Genomic DNA, 25,662 nt, shown 5'->3' with positions numbered 1-25,662 from the left:
GACTGGCTATGTACGTTACTGTGCCAGTGATTTAATTTTCCGAAAATCATGGAGTGTAACATTCAAAAATTAATGTTACTGCACCATACAGAAATTTTAAACCACTTAGTAATGTACCAAATTGTTATATTTAACTGCCATAGCTGATCAGTGGTCGTACACAGTGTGTTTTCTGCTCACCAGCTTTTTCATTCATTGTTGTACATGAGTTTCATTAGATGCTATTACTTATTGTAAATGAGTTTCATAAGATACTGTCATTTCTGTGGCATGAATGATAATAATCTCAATGTGTGGCTTTGTGCAGGGGTTTCCATTTCTATATCAGCAGATCAAAGATGCTATTAACCTCCACCAGACACGAAATCTGATCTATGCTCTCTGCCGCTGGAATGAGAGGCTTGCTGTCCACATTGTAGCTATGATTTTCCAGGCCATAACGAAGCATTCTGAGGTAGAGTAGAAGATCAGGAAACTATAGTATCTAAAACTGCTTGAGTATGTTTTCAGTACATGTGTCAATAACTTCAATTAAAAGTTTGCATGCTATATTGAAAAACCACCTGCTAATACCATTGTAAGAGTTTTTATTCATTTCTTCACTAACTGTTTCTGTGTGTGCCATTTTAAAGTCATTGTAGTAATTTTTTGTGTTACATATAGTCATTTAAGTCTTGTTTGGTCAGATATGTCTCTTCTCCATCAGAAATCAAATGAATGATAATTATATTTCCCCAAAGCTAATTGTTAAAGACAATAGATAAGTTTTCATGTTTGGTGCTGTTGAACACACTAAAAATGTTTGCTTCTTCGCTTTTATTCCTATTAGTTTTTATGGACGAGACAATTTGTTGAATTTTTGTTGTATTTTTAATGAATCTATCGCAGCACCTTCACTATCATTTGAAAAGGAAACCAGTAGCCACTCATGGCATATGGGCTAAATGGTCATAAACACTTAAAAATTCATATTGAGTTGAGATTTCTTGAGAGTATAGACAAGTTCAGAAGCTATCAAAATAGAATATGATTGTTTCAGGCATAAGGTAGAAAAGTAGATTTGTAAACAAGATACTATCACAAATTACAGGATTTTGACTCGTAACTAAATGTATTTTCAAACGAAAAGGTGGATTTCATCAAGGAACTGATTACAGTGTTTTATATTGTAGCAACAAGGTTTCACACTGCCGATGATGGAAGTATATTAAGGGAAAACATGGTAGATTCTCAGATACTTATTTGAATTTCCAGGTCTTAACTGGTTTTAATTTCTGAAAATCACTTCCTAACAGACATATATTATTTAATTAAGACATTCTGTAATAAAATAAAATGCAAGTATTGTGTCTGTCCAGGAAAAACCCAACTTTTATGCATCCTATACTAATTGAATTCAAGGAAAATGATCTTGTGAATCTTTAACACAGTAACTGTTGTTTATCTTCTAACCTACACCCCCACCCCCAGTGTGCACGGGAACGCGCTCGCGGGCGCGCGCGCGGGCGTGCGCGCGCGCATGCACACACACACACACACACACACACACACACACACACACACACACCAAATATAAGTTTCACTACTTCAGTTAGGGCTGCAAAAATATTAAATTGTTTGCTTTGCCTGTTTCTAAAGTAGAAAACAAGTTATCTAATTGCAATTTATCATGCATTAGTTCAGTAACTATTCAGTTCCAGGTTGTTTAAAAGGATTATTCATAAAAAATGGAGAGAGAGAGAGAGAGAGAGATACCTTAATATAAATATGGACCATATATTCTACAGGTTGAAAAGTATTTAAACTGACAAACTCTGGGAGGCTGTAGGGGACATGAAAACGAATATTTTTCCCTAATGTCATTTTTTCCTATGAGGAGTATTTAAACCAGTAGAGGAAGATTTCTCTGCCGGCAAATTAATTAAACCAACAAACACTTTTCCATTTTTTTTTATGACCAAGAGACAACACATTAACACAACCCAATTTCAGTTACAGTATATTTTCAAAAATGTGTCCGTTGACACGTAAACAAAGGTTACATCTTCGGATCGTGTTCTGTCATATGGGCAACACCCCAGGAGTATCCTGAATTGTTTCTTCTGCTGCTGCTGCTACTATCCAGGCAATCAGATCCTCTTCTGGTGCAACAGGAGTTGTGTAAACAAGGTTGCACATCTCTCCCCACACAAAAAAGTCCAGAGGGGTCGTATCTGGGGATCGAGCAGGCCATGGTACAGGACCACCTCTGCCAATCCACATTTCTGGGAACCGTCGGTCCAAGAATCGACGCACACGATGACTGAAATGTGCCAGCACCTCGTCATGTTGGAACCACATGTGTTTTCTTGTAGGGAGCGGGATGTCTTCCAGTAATTCTGGCAATTTTCTGGTGAGAAAATTGTAATAGTGCCTGCCATTTAATGGCATAGGTAGCAGTTACAGCCCAATTAAACAGTCCCCAACAACACTGACCAACACATTAACGAAGAACCGCATTTGATGAGCACTGGTAACTGTGGCTTGTGGGTTATCCTCTCTCCAAACATGTGAATTGTGCATGTTGAAACTCCATCACACCCGAACGTTGCTTTATCGGTAAACAGCACAGAGGATGGAAATATAGGATGCATTTCACACTGTTTCAAGTACCACTGCGAAAACTGTGCTCTGAGTGGATAATCAACTGGTTCCAGGTTGTGGACACGCTGTAAGTGAAATGGACATAACAATTGTTCTCAAATTACTGTTCTTACATTCGTCTTATTTGTCCCCATGTTAAATGAAATTGCACAAGTGGTGATTGAAGGACCCCGTTCAGCATGTTGCAAGACAGTTCCCTCAAATTGCAGCGTTCGTACCGTGCGAGGGTGTCTCTGTCCAGGTAATCTGCTAAATGACCCAGTCTCACGCAGGCATTGATACACAGCAGCAAAAGGTCGTATGATGTGGGATACAGCAATTAGGGTATCGTTGTTGATAAACCCACTGTGCAGCTCGTCCGTTGTTGTTGGCCACGTAGTTGCACCAACCATATCAGTGTACTCATTCCAGGTGTAGCACTCCATTAGTAAACAGAGACAATGCACTACTACACTGGTGGACAGCAGTTGCCTACAACTGAAGAACGTAATATACCCTCTAACAACTGAAGAGTGTAATATGGCCTCCACCAGTTTAAATAATCCTCATAGGAAAAAATGACATTAGGGGAAAATGTGTTTTGATGTTCCCTACAACTTCCCAGAGTTTGTCAGTTTAAATACTTTTCACCCTGTATGTTATTATGTAACAAAACTCATATATTTATTTTTGTTGTAAATAATTGTGTACTATTCACTGGGAATATGTAAGTATGTTGTGATTGTATTTTGTTTTCACAGTTGTGCCAACCATTCTTCAAGATCTTAACTCTTCTTATAGAGACAACTAGTGGCATGACAGGCCTGCCACCTTTCACTCAGCTAATATTACAGCATATCTGGGAAGTTGCTGAGTTCTGTGCGCAGAGTGCACTGGATTGGCTTGCAGTTCAGGCTCCTCGCAATAAAACTGTTCATACTTGGGTGCTTCAGAGTATGGATACCTGGGTTGAACATTTTCTTCTTGGACACAATAACCAGCGTGTTCGCTCTGGTACGTATAAATCATAGGCGACTTCTTTTTTTGAAAAAAAAAAAAACTTTTAGTAAACACACATAAAAATGTAAAGGGGTTGATTACTAACTTGTTTAATATCAGTTATTTATGTATTTGAAAAATGATTCTTCCAAATTTAAATTTTATTTATAATACTCTGGCTTGATGATTTTTTTCCCATAACAACTACAGTTATCGCATGCTGTATTTCACTTTCAACTGTTTCTTTCTTGACTAAAAACTGTACATAATTTATTTTTGTTCCTCCAGTTTTCTCTAGTAAATATGACTGTTAATCCATTAGAATTCTCCATCCTAAGCTGATTCACTTGCCTGACAATGTTTTCTGCAAATGCGTTATCCCTCAGTTATAACAATGTCAGCTACTTTGATGAAAGACCTCAGATTCTCCATTTAGAATAGCAGAATGTTTTATTGTTGTAAGAAATGGTGTACCATTAATTTTTGTATTCGTATGTTCTGTTGGTTGAGGGAGGATTTGAGCTCATCATATTGTGTAATCTAATAATCAGATGTCGCGTTTTAGGATTTTGCAATATTGTGCAGTGAAACAGCTAGGCATGCTAGCAAAATTTTTGCTTCTAAAGACAGGAAACTATACATCTTTAAAATTAAAAAAAATTATCTGCAAAATAACATGGATCTGCTAGTTTCTGCATTAAGCTGGGTCTGAATAATTCTTCATTTGCTCACACACAAACTAATATTCCATCACAACTGACTAGGTTGCTGCTTGTGTTTCATTAATTCAGATTCTTAGAGTCTCACTCACAGCATTATTATTGTTATTATTATTTTCATTATATTCATGCACAGAACACTTAGATTGTTTTTAAATGTGTGATTTGTATTTTTTGTTGTTGAAACATTAATTACAATGAAAAATTATGAGAGAGAATTGTTGGTTGTTATACTTTGCCATAACCACAATTTTGACTTCAATTAGATTGTTATTTAATCATTTTCTACAGCATATCAGGAAGTAACAATTTTTTTATGCACTGACATCTCAATTTCTAATACACAGATTTTTTTTGAATTTGGCCATTTGTACTGAATGCAATCACATAAAAGTTGTTTGCAATGGCCATGCAATTATTTAAAAATAATGATAGTAAAAATAAAAATCTATGAGCTATGTGGCTGTCTAAGGTGATACAGGGTAATTAAAAGAACTTCGTAATAGGTAGTTGAGAAAGGTAATATTGCCTGATGTTACACAAAATGTTACGGCTACCACATTCTCAAGGCCACATTTATATACGAGAGCTATTCATAAATTACCTCCTGTTAGCTGTTAAAAATAAGTAAATGCTTGTCACTTCATGGCACTTGCATGGTAGGAAAAAGGAGACTTTGAAGGTCATGTTGCACCATATCTCCCCCAAGTTACGAGATACATTCTGTAATTCACTTCCTACTAGTGTAAAGAGTCAGTGCCACCTAAGATTACTCACTGAAAATGTTGTGGGTATGGGATGACGTTATGAGCAATAAGAGTTGTGGGGAGTGGTGCAGAAAATTCAAGGCTGTTCGTACCGGTGTGTATGAAGAAAGTGGTCGAGAAAGGCATTTGGATGTGACTGATGAACTTCATGTTGACAAAATTGGGAACCACATCTCATATGCATAGTTTCCCAACTTTCTGAAGGTGTGTCTCAGGTATGAAGTGGAGCCCTCTTTAATAATGACACACAATGTTACATTACCATAAGTTTTGTGCATGGTGGGTACCAAAATGTTTTAACTGATCTCCACAAAACTCGAAGAATGGTTTTGGCATTGTTGACATTCTTTCAGTGCTATAATGAGGAGGGGAGGAATTTCTTTACAGAATAGTGACTGCAAACGAGACATGGGTGCAGTATGTGAATTCTGAAACTAAGGAACAGTCCACCCTCGTTCTCCTAGTAATCCCAAGAAGCCCAGAAAATTCAAGCAGGTGCTGTCAGACTTCAAAATGATGGTTACAGTTTTTTCTGGGATCACAGAGGAATTTTGAAAACAGATTTCATGAGAGTAAAGAATGAGCATCCAGTGATGTCATGGATTTACTGCAAGACTCTTCCAAAACACGTATGGTCAATTCTGAACAAATGCTGTGGGATGATGAACAGAGCACTCATTCCCTGCTGCTAACTGTGTGTGAGCCCATACTGTGATTCAGATGAGGGAAAAGCTCAAGACTCTTTGACTAGCAGAAATTTCAACATCCTCAGTATAGTCTCGGCTTGGCATGAAGTGACTTTAATCTCTTCCTGATGAAGTCCTGTAGGGCTCCACACATTTCATGACCAACAATGAGCTCAGTGATGCTGTGAACAAGTGGATGAAACACTAGGTGGCACCCTTCTTTGATGAAGGGATGAAGAATTTGGTGTCATGGTATGACAGATGTTTAAATCTGGGTGGTAACTGTGAGGAGTAGTAATGTCAACATGTAAGTAAAGTTTGTATATAAAAAATTGTGTGTTTTCCTTTAAGTCAGTTAGTGAATGAATAGCCCTCATTTAAGTGTATTTTGATGCCGTGTGTCAACTGTAGGAAGACTACCATTGTCCACTTGGCTTGCTCATGTAATCCCATTTTAAATTGCACAATGCTTGACACTAATGACTATAACATAAAATAGAATTGTTGGGAGAAAGTATGAGATAAGATGTTTTCTTTTTTCAGCTGCAGCATATTTACTGGTTTCTTTAGTTCCAAACCCTCACTTTCGTCAAGGTTATCGAACAAGATCGCCTTACAAGGATGTTCCTGTTTGTCCTGAGGCTCAAGTTGTAATACATCAGATCTATAATTTGCTTCTGAGGCTGTTGAAACCTGCGCGGCACTACACTGACATCCAGACTCATGGAGCCATGAAGCTAACTGCATATTTCGCTGTACTTACGTACTGCTGCACCAGCCGTACAGAAAAACTCATGGTTTGTTCATTTGATGCTTTCCCACTATTTTTAATAAATGATGGAAAAAAATGTTGGTTGCACAAAATAGAAATCTGTTTTCTCCCTCTTATGATCCGTATGACATGCTATTGTATAATACGTTTATGCTGACTGACAGTGCCTATTGTAGAATTAATTTCTTGTGATCAGTTACTTAATTTCCAGTGTCTACAATTTAGTGAAACTAGTTGCTGTTCATAAAATCTACACTAAAACCATACCATTCGGTATAGTTAAATTTATTTAAATTAAGCTCTTTTGAAATAGTGGAAATTAAATGCTGCACAAAAATTTTAAGTACATTAATTCATTCAGGAATCAGTAAAGTACTTAAGAGATGAGGAGGCTAAACATGCATTAAACAACAAAGTAATTTATAAAGCAGGTTAATGAAACTCTGCTAGTTTTGTGAGTTCTGGGCCTTGGAACTAGTAAATGTGTATAATATTGTAAACTCTTGGTCATACTACTTAGACATGATATAGGATAGTAGAATGTTTTCAGGTTTTGGAGAAAGGAGATCATTTCCTACCCACCTGGATTGTAAGGATGGCATAAATCTCTATTTAAATAATGGTGTTGGTGATAGAAAAATACTCAATGTCTTGGCGAACTGTGTGCCAATGAGTAGTATGGTTACTGAAAAGAAATATTTGTTACCAAGCAGCCTCTAGGGCATCTTCCAACCCCATTGCTTTAGGCGTGTTCAAGTATGTATGTCTTTGCCCGGGTTGACAGTTATTTTCCTTAGCTGCTTGGGCATCTAAAATTCCAACCAGGAATACTTTCTTTAATTTGAAATGTCCATTTGAAAGTATTGGTGGCTAATCAGCTTAAAGATTTCATGGTTTGTCCATTTGAGAAAACAGCTGTACCATCAAATCGAAATAGTGGCAACTGATCACATGCTGTGTGAACAATGTATACTGGCTGACAAATACACCATGTGATCAAAAGTATCCAGGCACCCCCAAAAACATATGTTTTTCATATTAGGTGCATTGTGCTGCCACCCACTGCCAGGTACTCCATATCAGCGACCTCAGTAGTCATTAAACATTGTGAGAGAGCAGGAACTCACAGACTTTGGACGTGGTCAGGTGATTGGGTGTTACTTGTGTCATATATGAGGTTTCCACTCTTATAAACATACCTAGGTTCACTGTTTCCAATGTGATAGTGAAGTGGAAATTTGAAGGGACACCTACAGCACAAAAGCGTACAGGCTGACCTCGTTTGTTGACTGAGAGAGACTGTCAACAGATGAAGAGGGTTGTAATGTGTAATAGGCAGACATCTATCCAGACCATCACACAGGAATTCCAAACTGCATCAGGATCCGCTGCAAGTACTACGGCAGTTAGGCAGGAGGTGAGAAAACTTGGAATTCATGGTCGAGCAGCTGCTTGGAAGCCACACATGATGCCGGTGAATGCCAAATGATGCCTCCCTTGGTGTAAGTAGCGTAAACATTGGACAATTGAACAGTTGTAAAATGTTGTGTGGAGTGACGAATCACGGTACACAATGTGGCGATTTCCAATGACAGGGTGTTGGTATCACGAATGCCCGGTGAACATCATCTGCCAACTTGTGTAGTTCCAACAGTAAAATTCGGAGGTGGTGGTGTTATGTTGTGGTCATGTTTTTCATGGAGGGGCTTGCATCCCTTGTTGTTTTGCATAGCACCATCACAACACAGGCCTACATTGATGTTTTAAGCACCTTCCTGCTTTCCACTGTTGAAGAGCAGTTTGAGGATAGTGATTGCGTCTTTCAACACGATTGAGCACCTGTTCATAATGCACTGCCTGTGGGTGAGTGGTTACACAACAGTAACATCCCTGTAATGGACTGGCATGCACACAGTTCTGATCTGAATCCTATAGAACACCTTTGGAATGTTTTGGAACGCTGATTTCATGCCAGGCCTCACCGACCAACATTGATACCTTCTCCTTAGTGCAGCACTCCATGAAGAATTGGCTGCCATTCCCCAAGAACCCTTCCAGCACCTGATTGAATGTATGCGAGTGTGGAAGTTGTCGTCAACGTTAAGAGTGGGCCAACACCATATTGAATTCCAGCATTAGCGATTGACAGCACCACAAACTTGTAAGTCATTTTCAGCCAGATGTTAGGATACTTTTGATCACATAGTGTACCTGTGCTGTCAAAACATTGCATTTGGCAGTTCGCATTATGTCAAATTAGGTTGACTATATTGCACTAGTAATGTTTCAACAGCATCCCACACATAGCAGACAATACAGTATTCTGTTTCATCTCGTGAATGTAAATACTGAGCAATAATAGTATATATAAGAGTTTGTTTTTGACTTGCTACCACAATGGCAGCAAATTAAAAAGTGCATAATAAAGTAGACGTATCATAACAAAGACACGCTTTCGATAATGCAGCAAAGAAATAGAGAAAAAAGCATTTGATGATGACCTATGTCTTGAAAACAAAACGGTACATAGTTTATAAAATAAAAATAACAGACACTTTAACTTCTTGATCTACATTTTATAATGACAGTGATGCAATAAATAACCGGTTTTTTGTAGCCTGTCACCATTTCATAGCGACGATTGTGCAAATCCATCTAGCTTGGTAACATCACTGTTGTCCTAATCAGTGTCGAAACAGTCTTCATGGTCAGCATCACAAACCAAATCAATGTCTTTACCCACAATTTTTACAAGAATGCCCGAAAAGTTCACTTTCTGTTAATGACACTAGTAACTTTACTGCAGTAGGATACTCTTTCCTGCTGGAGTAAGCATAAATATATGCAAATTGTGCCAGTCTTCAAAGCATCTAAGTCAATGACAGGGTTAGGCTGCTTTTTCTTCTTTCCAGGCATCACTAAAAATATATTGTCTGATCCAGAAGGCTCTGAATTGTAAGAGCTTACACATACATCTTTCAGCTTTTGCAATAATTCTCCCTTGCTTACAACTAATATTGCTCTAATTCCAAGAGCTTTTGATGTTTGTTTCAAAACTTTATCAGAATAAATTGATGGCTGTCCATGAATCCTTGTGTATTCTTTCTCCTGCTCCTAAAACACTTGGGTTCTGTGTGGTAACTTCCATGCCTCACTGACTAGCAGCACATCCTAATGCAAAGGATTGTCACTAGGCAAACAGTTCTTTTTTCTTTTCGTGTATCAGGATTTTCTAAATCACAATGAAACGAAGCACATTACAATACAGGCACACAGTAGAAACCATGCACATGTTGTTGTTGTTGTTGTTGTTGTTGTTGTGGTCTTCAGTCCAGAGACTGGTTTGATGCAGCTCTCCATGCTACTCCATTCTGTCCAAGCTCTTCAACTCTGAGTAACTACTACAACCTACATCCTTTTGAATCTGTTTAGTGTATGCATGCCTTGGTCTCCCTCTACATTTTGTACCCTCCATGCTTCCCTACAATACTAAATTGATGATCCCTTGATACTTCGGAATGTGTCCTACCAACTGATCTCTTCTTCTAGTCAAGTTGTGCCACAAATTCCTCTTCTCCCCAATTCTGTTCAGTTCCTCCTCATTAATTAGCTGATATACCCATGTAATCTTCAGTATTCTTTTGTATCACTACATTTCGAAAGCTTCTATTCTCTTCTTGTCTAAACTATTTATCGTCCATGTTTCACTTCTATACATGGCTACACTCCACAGAAATACTTTCAGAAAAGACATCCTGATACTTAAATCTATACTGAATGTTAACAACTTTCTCTTCAGAAACGCTTTCCTTGCCATCGCCAGTCTACATTTTATGTCCTCTCTACTTTGACCATCATCAGTTATTTTGCTCCCAAAATAGCAAAACTCATCTACTACTTTAAGTGTCTCATTTCCTAATGTAATACCTTCAGCATCACTTGATTTAATTTGACTACATTTCATTATCCTTGTTTTGCTTTTGTTGATGTTCATCTTATATCCTCCTTTCAAGACATTGTCCATTCCGTTCAGCTGCTCTTTCAGGTCCTTTGCTGTTTCTGACAGAATTACAATGTCATCGACGAACGTCAAAGTTTTTATTTCTTCTCCATGGATTTTAATACCTACTCCGAATTTTTCTCTTGTTTCCTTCACTGCTTGCTCAATATACAGATTGAATAACATCGGGGATAGGCTACAACCCTGTCTTACTCCCTTCCCAACCACTGCTTCCCTTTCGTGCCCCACGACTCTTATAACTGCCATCTGGTTTCTGTACAAATTGTAAATAGCCTTTCGCTTCCTGTATTTTACCCCTGCCACCCTCAGAATTTGAAAGAGAGTATTCCAGTCAACACTGTCAAAAACTTTCTATAAGTCTATAAATGTGAGAAACATAGGTTTGCCTTTCCTTAATCTATTTTCTAAGATAAGTCGTAGGGTCAGTATTGCCTCACGTGTTCCAACATTTCTATGGAATCCAAATTGATCTTCCCCGAGGTCGGCTTCTACCAGTTTTTCCATTCATCTGTAAAGAATTTGTGTCAGTATTTTGCAGCCATGACTCATTAAACTGATAGTTTGGTAATTTTCACACCTGTCAACACCTGCTTTCTTTGGTATTGAAATTATTATTTTCTTCTTGAAGTCTGAGGGTATTTTACCTGTCTCGTACATCTTTCTCACCAGATGGTAGAGTTTTGTCAGAGCTGGCTCTCCCAAGGCTATCAGTAGTTGTAATGGAATGTTGTCTACTCCTGGGGCGTTGTTTCGACTTAAGTTTTCCCGTGCTCTGTCAAATTCTTCACACTGTATCATATCTCCCATTTCATCTTCATCTACATCCTCTTCCATTTCCATAATATTGCCCTCAAGTACATCACCCTTGTGCAGACCATCTATATGTGGTGTCCCATTTATCTTGACCACCCTAAATAACTGTTTGTCCAGATGCAAATTACAAAATGTTTCAAGCAAATGTTCTTTAGCCGTCAGGTGGACATCAATCAGCATGACTGCGTTCGTTGTAGCTTTGTTTTTTTTACAAGGATATGAACAGCTGTGTGACTTTTTTAAATGGCACCCTGGATATTTTGATTGGTAATTCATTTTCTCCCCGAAAGACATAGTCAAAAATGTATCACAGTGTACCATTCACTGAAACACAAAGTTATTAATTACATAATGCCTTGAGATGACTTGGTGTTTGTGTTGTTCTCATCATTTCATCATCATTCCTGAAAGGGGCAAAGGTTGGGAATTTGTAAGTGCGCTGATAACCGTGCAGTTGAGGCCCCCCAACCAAACATCATCATCATTAATTACATGAAACAACATTGACGTTGACGCTCCCTGCGCTTAGTGCAGGTACTCAGGGTAATGGAGCACATCCACGTGCTGATTGTTTTCTTATGTACGGGTACATTTAGTACCGTAGTTTAAATACTGTTGTGTAGAGTACGCATACAGTAAAGGCTGTCCTTCCTACAAATTGCATCGACATAACATTTCTTTTATTATTATTGTTCTTGAATGTAGGTGAAATGCTACGCAGGCAGCGGAACTGTACAGAGAGCAATATCCTGACAGGAACCCACCTTCCCAATGAACATTTTCTCGTCTTGTTGCGATGCTGCAGGAAACAGAAAGATTCAACCCATGACAATGCAATCGTCGTAGCACTTGCACAGATGAATTTGATGAAGCTACTGTTCTCGCTTCCATTGCTATCAATCTACATGTTAGCACATGGCAGCTTGAACATGAGATTGGCATTCCTAAAACCAGTGTACACCGTATTCTTACACGTCACTGGTTCCATCCTTACCATGTACACCTATGTCAAGAATTGCCGTGGGAATGAATTCCAGAATTGTGTACAGTTCTGTCAGTGGAAAGAGGAGCAAATCCTCACCAACCCGAACTACTTCTCCAATTTCTATTTACCAGTGAATGTTCTTTCTCAAACAAAGGACAGGAAAATACAAGAAACAAACATTATTGGTCCAGTGACAACCCACAATGGCTTAGACAGGTGAAACTCAGTGTCAGTGGAGGGTTAATGTCTAGTGTGGGATGCTTGGTGCTACAATTATTGGCCCTTATTTCAGCAATGGTAGTCTAAACGGCTCAGCTTATGCCAACTTCCTCAGATGAATTCTTCCTCCTCATCTGGATGAAGTGCCACTAAGAACCAGAATGCTTATGTGGCATCAATATGATGGATATCCAGCACATAATGCCTTACGTGCACGTCATGTTCTGACTCTAAGGTATCCTGCCAGATGGATTGGTTGAGGAGGAAAAGTCACTTGGCCTGCTAGGTCTCCTGATTTCAATGCCCTGGACCGTTTTCTTTGGGAATGCATTAAAGACGTCTATCGCAATATTCCAACAACTCCAGAGGACCGGCAGGAATGTATCATGCTGGCTTGTAATTCTCTTCAGCAGGCAACACTGGAAGCAGTAAATAAGTCTTTCATTCAATGAGTGCACCAGTGTATTGGTGTCTCCAGGGTCACCTTTGAATGTTCTGCTCCTGGGCGATGGTACAGGAATGTCAAAGACAATTTTGTGTTATGTTTTTAATTGGTTTTCATTTGTTTTCTGACACCTCCAGCTAGTGGACAAGTTTGTGATCCTGGGCTCACAGTCAATGTTGTGTTATGTAATTAATAACAATGTGTTTCAGTCAATAGTAGACTGTGATACATTTTTGAATAGGTCCTTAGGAGAAGAAATGAATTACTGAATAAAAAATACAGGGTGCAATTGAAAAAAGTCATTCCGCTGTTCATATCTTTGTGAAAAACAAAGCTACAACGAAGGCAGTCATGCTGATTGATGTCCCACTGATGGCTAAAGAACATTTTCTGGAAACATTTTGTAATTTGCTTCTGGACGGACAGTTACTTATGGTGGTCAAGATAAATGGGACACACTGTATACTCCTTTGACCTTTCTGCCTTCGCTTCTTTGCTTAGAACTGGTTTTCCATCCAACCTCTTGATATTCATACAAGTGATTCTCTTTTCTCCAAAGGTCTCTTTAATTTTCCTGTAGGCATCATTTATCTTACCCCTAGCGATATATGCCTCTACATCCTTAACAATTGTTTTGTATCAATCCCTGCTAATCCATTTTTGCAGTTTCTGTCGATCTCATTTTTGAGACGTTTGTATTCACTTTTGCCTGCTTCATTTACTGCATTTTTTATATATTCTCCTTTCATAAATTAAATTCAATATCTTTTCTGTTACCCAAGGATTTCTACCAGCACTTGTCTTTTTACCTACTTGATCATCTGCTGCCTTCACCATTTCATCTCTCAGAGCTAACCATTCTTCTTCTACTGTATTTCTTTCCAATTCTTGTCAATCTAATGCTCTCTCTGAAACTCTCTACAACCTATGGTTCTTTCAGTTTATCGAGGTCCCCTTCTCATTAAATTCCCAGCTTTTTGCAGTTTCTTCAGTTTTAATCTATAGTTCATTTACCAATAGATTGTGGTCAGAGTCCACATCTGCCCTTGGAAATGTCTTACAATTTAAAACCTGGTTCCTAAATCTCTGTCTTTCCATTATATAAACTATCTGAAACCTTCCAGTTTCTCAAAGCATCTTCTATGGATACAACCTCTTTTATGATTCTTAAACCAAGTGTTATCTATGATTAAGTTATTCTCTGTGCAAACTTTTGCCAGGCGGCTTCCTCTTTCATTCTTTACCCCCATTCCATATTCACCTACTACTTTTCCTTCTCTTCCTTTTCTGTCTGTCAAATTCCAGTCCCCCATGACTATTATATTTTTGTCTCCTTTCACTGTCTGAATAATTTCTTTTATCTCATAATACATTTCTTAAATGTCTTCGTCTTCTGTGGAGCTAGTTGGCATATAAACTTGTACTACTGTTGTAGGCATGCGCTGAGTGTCTATCTTTGCTACAATAATGCATTCACTATGCTGTTTGTATTTGATTACCCGTACTTCTATTTTTTTATTCATTATTAAACCTACTCCTGCATTACCCCTATTTTAGTTTGTATTTATATCCATGTGTTCACCTGACCAAAATGTCTTGTTCCTCCTGCCACCAAACTTCACTAATTCCCACTATTTCTAGCTTTAACCTCTCCATTTCCCTTTTTAAATTCTCTGACCTACCTGCCCGATTAAAGAATCTAACATTCCATGCTCTAATCTGTAGAATGGCAGTTTTGTTTCTCCTCATAACGACATCCTACTGAGCATTACCCCCCCCCCCCCTCTCCCCTCCCCCCTGAGATCCGAATAGGGGACTATTTTACCTCCAGAATATTTTACCCACGAGAACACCATCATCATTTAACCATACAGTACAGCTGTGCGCCCTCAGGAAAGCTTACAGTTGTAGTTTCCCTTGCTTTCAGCCGATTTGCAATACCAGCACAACAAGGCTGTTTTGGTTAATTCCAGATCAATCAATCATACAGACTGTTGCCCCTGCAACTACTGAAAAGGCTGCTGCCCCTCTTCAGGAACCACATTTGTCTGGCCTCTCAACAGATACCCCTCCATTGTGGTCACACCTACGGTAGGGCTATCTGTATTGCCGAGGCATGCAAGCCTCTGCACCAATGGCAAGGTCTAGGGTTCATTGGAGGATATGCAACATATATTGTTTATAGTCATATCAAACAGTGCCAGCATTGCAGGAGCTTTGATGTCACAATGGGCAGCGGTTACCGTGCTGGGATTAATTCACTTCCTATGCCTAGCGCCTTGTGCTTCTTGTTTTTTACTCATTAAGCTGTTATGCCACCAACTTGAAATGCATACATTAAGTGCAAAGTTTCAGTGGCCTAGGTATAAATTTTTCATGTTCTGCATTGTTACAAAGTCTGATAGGCTATATGAGGGGTGTTAACAGTGACAGATTTTGAATGATCACAGAAATGCTGCATAGTAATGTGATACAGCATTATCAGCATCTCATGGTTGGAGAGGAGCCTCATTCTGTCTCTCCATTTGGTTGGATAGCTGAATCATGCAGTATCCAGAGTTTTGGTGCATTCAGATGTGACAGTGGGCTGATATTGGACTGCATGTTAACATGAATGCAAACATATCTGTAATAACAGTTCCGGTTGACCATAAAACAAGTCTGTCTATCACCAGAGAGGAACGCCATATTGTGTACAAAGTACGCCACAACTCTTTCACACTTGTGCTTGTCATCCAAGAACAAATAATGGTCTCCCTGCAACATTCTGTGTCACCCTGCTCAGTTGCTCAGATTGTAACTGCAGCTATGTACAGAATTAAAACTGCCACAGAGTATTAGATTCTCATTCAAAACTTAGCACATTGAGAACCAGCCATTTAGAAAAATTTTGGACACAGAAGGTCAGGGTAACACATGCTAAAAAGAGCAAATTCAAGTTTCGTTTATCGTAAATTACAGATTGTGCAATAACAAAGGCAGAAAGTGTAATTATCCTTCAAAAAAAGTGCTAGGTGAGTTCTTAAGCAATTTCACGCGTAATTGGCGTTTTTATGAAAAAGTCAAAGTGCTTGACATAACATGTATACAGACAGGTAACTCATCAAATGTTTCATGCACGACACTGAAATTTATAATTGTGCTTGTCGGAAATATTCTGCTGCTGCAGTTGAAGCTGTGGTCTTAGGAACTTGCCCAGTCACACCCTTAAAAAAAAGAAAATAATATTTGATGGCCAATATTATATGTGAGAGTTTGTCTTTTCTTGTAGCTATACTATATGTACATTAATTTAAATCATTAACTTTTCCTGTTTGTGTGTTTGCACTACTTAACAGTGATGTTGCTTGGCTGATTTCTTCATGTTTCTTGTGCTCTGAATATCTGCTGTCATTGTCTCGAGATCAAGTGACATGAGCCATGATTAGCTGACAAAAGCACATTACTATCTTGTTTTTGGTGCTTTGAAAGCTACCATGCTGTATTTGGTGGAACTCGTATTTATACTTTTGTAATAGGAAAATATGCCGTGTACATGTTCCTGTGCATCAAAAATTGTCCCAAAGCATTTTGTTTTTTGCTAGTTTCACCTCTTAAAGTGCTGGAAAGTTCTCTGCCATTGTATAAAACATTTACCATTCAAAGGACTGATAAGTTTTACAGCTCTGAGGGAAAGTTGAAAGTCACTTAACATGGAAAAAATGTACTTTCACCTGGGTTATAATCTATTTACAACCAGGGAAAAGTGTATTTTCAACTGAGAAGTCTAGGAATTTTTTTCTTGTCCTAAATGAAAAGTTAACAATTGTCATGTTTGGAACCAAACTGAGATGATCTGTGATGAACTATTATAAATCCTTGATCCTATCAAATTTCGCAGCCACACCCATTTAGCTTTCTACCTGATGATGGCATAACAGCCTAAAAATGATTTGTAAAATAATAAATACTGTAGACTATTACACCAGTAGCATGAGTGTTTTTACTCATAATCCATAAACCCTATGATTAACAAGCTTTTGTAAATGTTTGTCCAAAAACACTTGATGATTGATCGCATAGGCTTGAGGTGTTAAACATCAAAAGACACATTTTTAAGAGAATGTGAATATTATCATACATAGAAACTCAAAATTAAATACAAGAATATAGGACAGCAAAATGTGTGAAATATTATGACAATCAAATGTCAGCCTAATATCCAAAGAGAAAACAAACAACTTGACAGCAGCACCCCTAGTGCATAGTGAAAACAAAAATTGTTTTCGCTTAAATGTGCTTCTGAAAAGACGTGTTCTTTCTTGCAAATGATCTCAGTTGTGCATATTTTTCCAGTCAAATAAGTTTTATGAACCTAGATCTTGCCTACTTCATCAGATTTAGATTTCAAAGAAAAAGCTCCTTGAAACTTGAGTTCATTCGAAAATTTTCTGCAGCACTTTCTCTGTCACATTTTATTGCATTAGCAGATATAGCAAAAGTGCTGTCTGCATTTCTGAAATTACAATATCTTGTGGCAAAGTGCAATAATAATGATTTCCGTTCATCATCATAAATAATGTAATCAATATTTTCTTGAGCTGACACTGTAGAAAGATTGTAACAGTTTCCAGCTCCCATCTGCATTTGTCACAAGTGCATCTCAGTTTGAAAAACTTCCAGATGGATGTGTAATTCATGAGGTAACTGACCTTGCATCTAGAGCTTGTAATTTAAGTCATTTAAGTAACTTGTGATGTCAACCAGAAATACTAAATCACAAATCCATTAGGGCCTGATTACTTCAGGCAGCAGTTTCTTTTTGACAGCCATGAAATCTGCTATTTATTGTCAAAGATTGTAAAAATGTTTCAGCATTTTGCACACACTCAGCCTTCTTCCTTTGCAATAGTAAGTTAAATCTCTATGATCGGATCACAGGTTATCAAAATATAGTTTGAAATGGTGGTGATGTAATGTGTGGGACTTTATAAAATTGATGCTCTTGTTAATCACAGCCATGACAGTTTCGATTTTAATTAATTTAGCACACAAACTTTGTTGATGGATAATATAGTGAAAACTTGTTAAATTGGTTTTCTAAATATTTATTCAGCAGATTTTTCATTTAATTTGCCACTAACATCTTTTGGTGAACTGACAATCACAGGTGCTCCTTCAGAACAAACTCCAGCGAGCTGACTCCTCTGCAGATTGAACCTTCCTGATCTCTCCTCAAAAAATATCTTCACCAGTAGTGTCTCCCTTTAATGGCTGTAATCCTAGTAGTTCTTCCATTATGATGAACTCCACAGCTACACCACAATCAAAAGATTGTTGACAAAGCTCTGTCTGACGAATCAGCGCTCTCATCCAAAGTGATCACAAATGCTTCAAGTGTGGCAGCATGATCTCACAAACTCTTCTTTAATGTTGTCAGCCATTATAACAATTTGGCATACAACTGCTCATCTTGATACTTCTTTTTTCAAACTCTTTTTCTTTATCAGGATATAATACATCTGCAATGTCCAAGGCCTTCAGCAAAAAGCTTTAACAAGTTGGCAGTTTTTCTGTTCATTATAGAAACTAGCTTTAACTGAGTTGTTTCACTATGTCTTTGGTTTGGTATGTGTTTACTGTTGCTTGTCCAAATTGGAAATTAATATTTTCATTTTGTCTTTCCACAATTGCCCTGCAAGCTGTTGGTGAGCATTCTTTCACCTCATTTAGTGATTCACTACACCAGAAAGCAGGTTTATCTTTCTACATAGTAAAGAAATAAACCTCCATCTATTTCTCCTAGAGTTGGCAACATTAAGCATCTAATTTTCTCTTCTTAATGCCAGGAATTTTCTGAATAAACTCAATAAAGACGCTTGCCAACATTTGCATGAAATTAATAAACAGCTGCCACAGATATTTATATGTTAACCAAAAACAGATAACTAGTTTGTTCACAAAGTTATGGCTCCTGCAACCATTATTCAACATTTGTAATCTATCCATGTGTAGCACGGACATAGGCAGTAATCAGTAAATAGTGTGTGTGTGTGTGTGTGTGTGTGTGTGTGTGTGTGTGTGTTTTGTCAGCACCCCTTCAAGGTAGTGAAGTGTTGCACCCACTCTCCTCGTGCACATGAGCATATAGGCCATAACTTCATGCTCAGACAAGCAATGTGTTTCTCTTTGTTGTTCAAATCCAGTGGCATCAAAATGGCAATGTTCATGCTTGAAGTAAGCAAAACTTTTGCTGGTGTGCATCATGAGCTGCAAACCCGAGGAGGTGAGCCGAGCATTGGCAGAAATATCCAAAAAAGCATCTCTGGTGGAGTACAATGCAAGTATCTCTCTCACTCTACCACAAATTTCTTCCGCGGGCCAGATTGAAACCAGTCATAGATCAGATCTTTCCCGCAGGCCATTTGTTGCTTGCCATTGCGCTATATGGAATTAACCCAGTGTAGAAGAGCAGAATTATTCTATTGGAAGCAGTAGTGGGTGAAAGTGGTTGATTAAATTTGGCTAGTAAATCTTTAGATCTGGCCACAGCATAACCCCCCTCAGCAATAAAGATGAAACAAAGTCCTCACTCATCTCCATGTCATTCACTGCCCTCTGACAAGTAGGTTCTTCCTCCATGGAAAAGACTCACCAGTGTTTGATGTTTCTGGTATATAACTTCATGTATCCCACACTGTATGTAGACACAGCCAGATTGTACTAGAGTTCATAACTTGCTCATGAACTTGGCTGATATGGAAGATGATATTAAAAGTTTAAATGTCGATTAAATGGTTATGTTTCCTTTCAGTTCCTCCAAGAAGTATTTGAAGAGAATTTCTTGAAACTGGCCTTAAAAGTCAAATGTTAAAATTGTTTAATTTTATTGCACATTACGTGTGTTTGGGCAGCATTTTGTGCCCATCTGTTAAGTTTTTTTGATATTGTATTATTTCTATATGTTTTGATCAGTTTACTTTTTACGTAATTTATTTAACTAACCTCTTAAATATTACTTCATGGCACCAATGACAGCATTATCGTTTTGCACCCTTAGACCACACAATAACAAAAATGAATAACATTGTTGTCATAGATGTAAAAAAGTCTCTTTAGACATTATTGCAATAACAGTGAGAGAATTTTTATTTGATTTAAAGAGATTAATAATTTTCAAAAAATTTTCATGTGACATTTTTGTCTTTGTTGTCTGTTTAATATAATCTCTTTATGTAATAATTATCTAGACAGTTGCACTTCACAGTTTACTTCTCATAGCTATGTATTACTGTTATGGCATTGCAAGTACTTTATTCTTCAAGGCTCATTTTCCATGTTACAGTTTGGGCAGCATTTCTTGGATCTGTGGCAGCTGTTTCATCCCAAACTATCTGAACCATCAATACCAGTGCATCACAACAAACAAGCATTATTGCTCTTTTGGCATCATGTCTGTGTTGACTGCCCAGAAAATGTACAACTCATCTTGCAGAATGCTCATGTTACTAAGAACATAGCATTCAATTACATACTGTGAGTCTGAGCTTCTGTTTCTGTTATTCATTGTACTTTAAAAAGCCAAAATTATTCAGTGTTTGGTTTGACAAAGAGTGCTAGTTATTAAGGTGTTGAGAATATGACACGAAGCATTCTGGAATCTGCTTAACCATGATTATATTGATAAATATGTATGTAAATACACCAACAGGTATCTTTTTTTTTTTCCTCTCGTCTTGAGAGTATGCATTTACAATATGTTCATTATTCGTGCCTCTTGAAAATTGAAATTTCAAATTCTGTGCAATTTGTGCAGGAATACAGTCATTTAAGAAAATGTAACTTTGGAGATAATCACAAAGAAAAACTTCAATATTTAGGCATGGAGTGAGTTTTGAGGTAAAAAAATTGCACTAGGTGGTAGCACTTTCATATGCTCTAGGTTAGAAGGAAATTTTACTTTTGCCGACATATCTGACAAATTCAGTATCAGAATGTTTTACAGAGAGGAAAAGAAATTAAATTGCTTGAAGGTCAACTTTATTGACAATGTGATGGTGAAGTAATTCAGCCTTAAAAGTGACACTTAATAAAAGTGAACGAATTAACCCCAAAACTTACAGTGTGTGTCTACAATAAGGTAGAAGATAAAAGTGAATTTTTGTTAAAATCTGGGAAAAAAAGGTGACAGTCTGTGCAACAATGACAGTGTTTATGTGATCTAACCGAGTGAACAGTGATCATGCTTAAACTCTTCAACGAATAATTGTAAATATGTACCTACTCATATGTAGGAAGTAAAGATCACCCACCCCCTATTTCCGTGTTACCCTGATGGTGGCAATGCGCCTTGCTGTGGACTTCCATGAAACTAAAAGCATTTGGACGCCATCCCAATCCATAACTCCACTACCGTCACCTACTACAATTTGTGGAGATTGGTCAGAGGTTGTTTGAAGGCATGATCATCTCACTCTGTGAAACCCTAGACTTGTCAAATAGGACTGATGTCAGGTGATGGGAGAACACCCAAGGACTTTGATGTCTGTGAAGTATTTCTCGAATCATTCTGAGTAGTTGTGTGAACAAATAGTTAATTGTCTTTCTGGAGGCATAGATTACCTATAGGGTCCTATAAATGCCCATATTTGTTTGTAAACAAAATAAAATACAGATCTGTTGCATATCCTATTTAATTCCTTGTAAACATCCCATAGACAGAATACACTATGTGATCAAAAGTATCTGGACACCCCCAAAAACATAAGATTTTCATGTTGTTGTTGTTGTTGTGGTCCTCAGACTAGAGACTGGTTTGATGCAGCTCTCCATGCAACTCTATCCTGTGCAAGCTTCTACATCTCCCAGTACTTACTGCAACATACATCCTTCTGAATCTGTACAGTGTATTCAGCCCTTGGTCTCCCTCTACGATTTTTACCATCCACACTGCCCTCCAATACTAAATTGGTGATCCCTTGATGCCTCAGAGAATGCCCTACCAATCGATCTCTGCTTCTAGTCAAGATGTACCACAAATTTCTCTTCTCTCCACTCTATTCAATACCTCCTCCTCAGTTATGTGATCTAATCTTCAGCATTCTACCGTAACCACATTTCGAAAGTGTCTATTCTCTTCTTGTCTAAACTATTTATCGTCCACGTTTCACTTCCATACATGGCTACACTCCATACAAATACTTTCAGAAATGAGTTCCTGACACTTAAATCTCCATACAAATACTTTCAGAAACGACTTCCTGACACTTAAATCTATACTCTATGTTAACAAATTTCTCTTCTCCAGAAACACTTTCCTTGCCATTGCCAGTCTACATTTTATATCCTCTCTACTTCGACCATCATCAGTTATTTTTCTCCCCAAATAGCAAACCTTCTTCTCTACTTGAAGGGTCTCATTTCCTAATCTAATTCCCACAGCATCACCTGACTTAATTCGACTACATTCCATTATACTCATTTTGCTTTTGTTGATGTTCATCTTATGTCCTCCTTTCAAGACATTGTCCATTCCGTTCAGCTGCTCTTCCAGGTTCTTTGCTGTCTCTGTCAGAATTATAATGTCATCAGAGAACCTCAAAGTTTTTGTTTCTTCTCCATGGATTTTAATTCCTACTCCGAATTTTTCTTTTGTTTCCTTTACTGCTTGCTCAATATACAGATTGAATAACATCGGGGACAGGCTACAAACCTGACTCACTCCCTTCCCAACCACTGCTTCCCTTTCATGTCCCTCGGCTCTTATTACTGCCATCTGGTTTCTGTACAAATTGTAAATAGCCTTTTGCTCCCTGTATTTTATCCCTGCCACCTTCAGAATTTGAAAGAGAGTATTCCAGTCAACACTGTCAAAAACTTTCTATAAGTCTATAAATGCGAGAAACGTAGGTTTGCCTTTCCTTAATCTATTTTCTAAGATAAGTCGTAGGGTCAGTATTGCCTCACGTGTTCCAACATTTCTATGGAATCCAAATTGATCTTCCCCGAGGTCGGCTTCTACCAGTTTTTCCATTCGTGTGTAAAGAATTCCTGTTAGTATTTTGCAGCCGTGGCTTATTAAACTGATAGTTCAATAATTTTCACATCTGTCAACACCTGCTTTCTTTGGGATTGGAGTTGTTATATTCTTCTTGAAGTCTGCGGGTATTTCGCCTGTATCGTACATCTTGCTCACCAGATGGTAGAATTTTGTTAGGCCTGGCTCTCCCAAGTAGTTGTAATGGAATGTTGTCTACTCCCGGGGCCTTGTTTCGACTTAGGTCTTTTAGTGCTCTGTCAGACTCTTCACACTGTATCATATCTCCTATTTCATCTTCATCTACATTCTCTTCCGTTTCTATAATATTGTCCTCTAGAACATCGCCCTTGTATAGACCCTCTATATACTCCTTCCACCTTTCTGCTTTCCCTTCTTTGCTTGGAACTGGGTTTCCATCTGAGCTCTTGATATTCATACAAGTGGTTCTCTTTTCTCCAAAGGTCTATTTAATTTTCCTGTAGGCAGTATCTATCTTACCCCTAATGATATGCACCTCTACATCCTTACATTTGTCCTCTAGCCATCGCTGCTTAACCATTTTGCACTTCCTGTTGATCTCATTTTTGAGACGTTTGTATTCCTTTTTTCCCACTTCATTTACTGAATTTTTATATTTTCTCCTTTCATCAATTATATTCAATATCTCTTCTGTTACCCAAGGATTTGTATTAGCCCTCGCTTTTTTATCTACGTGATCCTCTGCTGCCTTCACTATTTCATGTCTCAAAGCTACCCAGTCTTCTTCTACTGTATTTCTTTCCCCCATTCTTGTCAGTCATTCCCTAATGCTCTCCCTGATGCTCTCTACAACCTCTGGTTCTTTGTTTTTCCAGGTCCCATCTCCTCAAATTCCTACCTTTTTGCAGTGTCTTCAGTTTTAATCTACAGTTCATAACCAATAGATTGTGGTCAGAGTCCATATCTGCCCCTGGAAATGTCTTACAATTTAAAACCTGGTTCCTGAATCTCTGTCTCACCATTATATAATCTATCTGAGACCTTCCAGGCTTCTTCCATGTATACAACCTCCTTTTATGGTTCTTGAACCAAGTGTTAGCTATGATTAAGTTATGTTCTGTGCAAAATTCTACCAGGCAGCTTCCTCTTTCATTCCTTCCTCCCATTCCGTATTCACCTATTGTGTTTCCTTGTCCTACTATCGAATTCCAGTCACCCATGACTATTAAATTTTCACCTCCCTTCACTACCTGAATAACTTCTTTTATCTCATCATACATTTCATCAATCTCTTCGTTATCTGCAGAGCTAGTTGTCATATAAACTCGTACTACTGTGGTAGGCGTGGGCTTCGTATCTATCTTGGCCACAATAATGCATTCACTATGCTGTTTGTTGTAGCTTACACACATTCCTATTTTCCTATTCATTATTATACCTACTCCTGCATTACCCCTATTTGATTTTGTATTTATAACCCTGTATTCACCTGACCAGAAGTCTTGTTCCTCCTGCCACTGAACTTCACTAATTTCCACTATCTCTAACTTTAACCTATCCATTTCCCTTTTTAAATTTTCTAACCTACCTGCCCAATTAAAGGATCTGACATTCCACACTCCGATCCATAGAATGTCAGTTTTCTTTCTCCTGATAACAGTGTCCTCCTGAGTAGTCCCCGCCCAGAGATCTGAATGGGGCGCTATTTTACCTCCGGAATATTTGACCCAAGAGGACGCCTTCATCATTTAACCATACAGTAAAGTTGCATACCCTCAGGAAAAATTATGGCAGTAGTTTCCCCTTGCTTTCAGCCGCTCACAGTGCCAGCTCAGCAAGGCCGTTTTGGTTAGTGTTACAAGGCCAGATCAGTCAATCATCCAGACTGTTGCCCCTGCAACTCCATATTAGCGACCTCAGTAGTCAAACATTGTGAGAGAGCACAAGGGGGCGCTCTGCGGAACTCACAGACTTCGAACGTGGTCAGGTGATAGGGTGTTGCTTGTGTCATATGTCAGTACATGAGATTTCCACACTTGTAAACATACCTAGGTCCACTGTTTCCAATGTGATAGTGAAGTGGAAATATGAAAGGACACGTGCAGCACAAAAGTGTACAGGCTGACCTCGTCAGTTGACTGACACAGATTGCCAACAGTTGAAGAGGGTCGCAATATGTAATAGGCAGACATCTATCCAGACCATGACACAGGAATTCCAAACTGCATGACTATGACAGTTAGGCAGGAGGTGAGAAATCTTGGATTTCATGGTCAAGTGGCTGCTCATTAAGCCACACAGCATGTCGGTAAATGCAAAAAAAAAAAAAACGCTTGTCATAAGGAGCGTAAACATTGGACGATTGAACAGTGGAAAAATGTTGTGTGGAGTTGCGAATCACGGTACACAATGTGGCGATCCGATGGTAGCGTGTGGGTATAGCAAATGCCCAGTGAACACCCTCTGCCAGTGTGCGTAGTGCCAACAGTAAAATTCAGAGGTGATTGTGTTATGGTGTCGTCATGTTTTTCACGGAGGGGACTTGTACGCCATGTTGTTTTGCATAGTATTATCACAGCACAGACCTTCATTGATGTTTTAAACACCTTCTTGCTTC

The 25,662-nt window shown here is 38.3% G+C and overlaps 1 protein-coding gene across 2 annotated transcripts in view; it reads left to right on the top strand.

Annotated features, from left to right (window-relative positions):
• Nucleotides 1-25,662, top strand: part of LOC126352307 (ubiquitin carboxyl-terminal hydrolase 34) — a 538,206-nt gene that overhangs the window by 347,737 nt on the left and 164,807 nt on the right. For both annotated transcript variants that reach the window (XR_007565188.1, XM_050002677.1), the window contains exons 40-43: nt 308-454; nt 3,384-3,636; nt 6,337-6,590; nt 20,373-20,563. Coding sequence is in view for 1 of the 2 variants with exons in the window: in XM_050002677.1 (XP_049858634.1) it covers nt 308-454; nt 3,384-3,636; nt 6,337-6,590; nt 20,373-20,563 (845 nt within the window). In the remaining variant the exon portion in view is untranslated. The remainder of the gene's footprint in view (nt 1-307; nt 455-3,383; nt 3,637-6,336; nt 6,591-20,372; nt 20,564-25,662) is intronic.

The sequence above is a fragment of the Schistocerca gregaria genome, chromosome 1, assembly GCF_023897955.1.
Source record: "Schistocerca gregaria isolate iqSchGreg1 chromosome 1, iqSchGreg1.2, whole genome shotgun sequence".
NCBI classification, from domain to species: domain Eukaryota; kingdom Metazoa; phylum Arthropoda; class Insecta; order Orthoptera; family Acrididae; genus Schistocerca; species Schistocerca gregaria.
The sequence above is the reverse complement of the archived record's forward strand: the minus strand, read 5'-3'. Positions and strand labels throughout refer to the sequence as shown.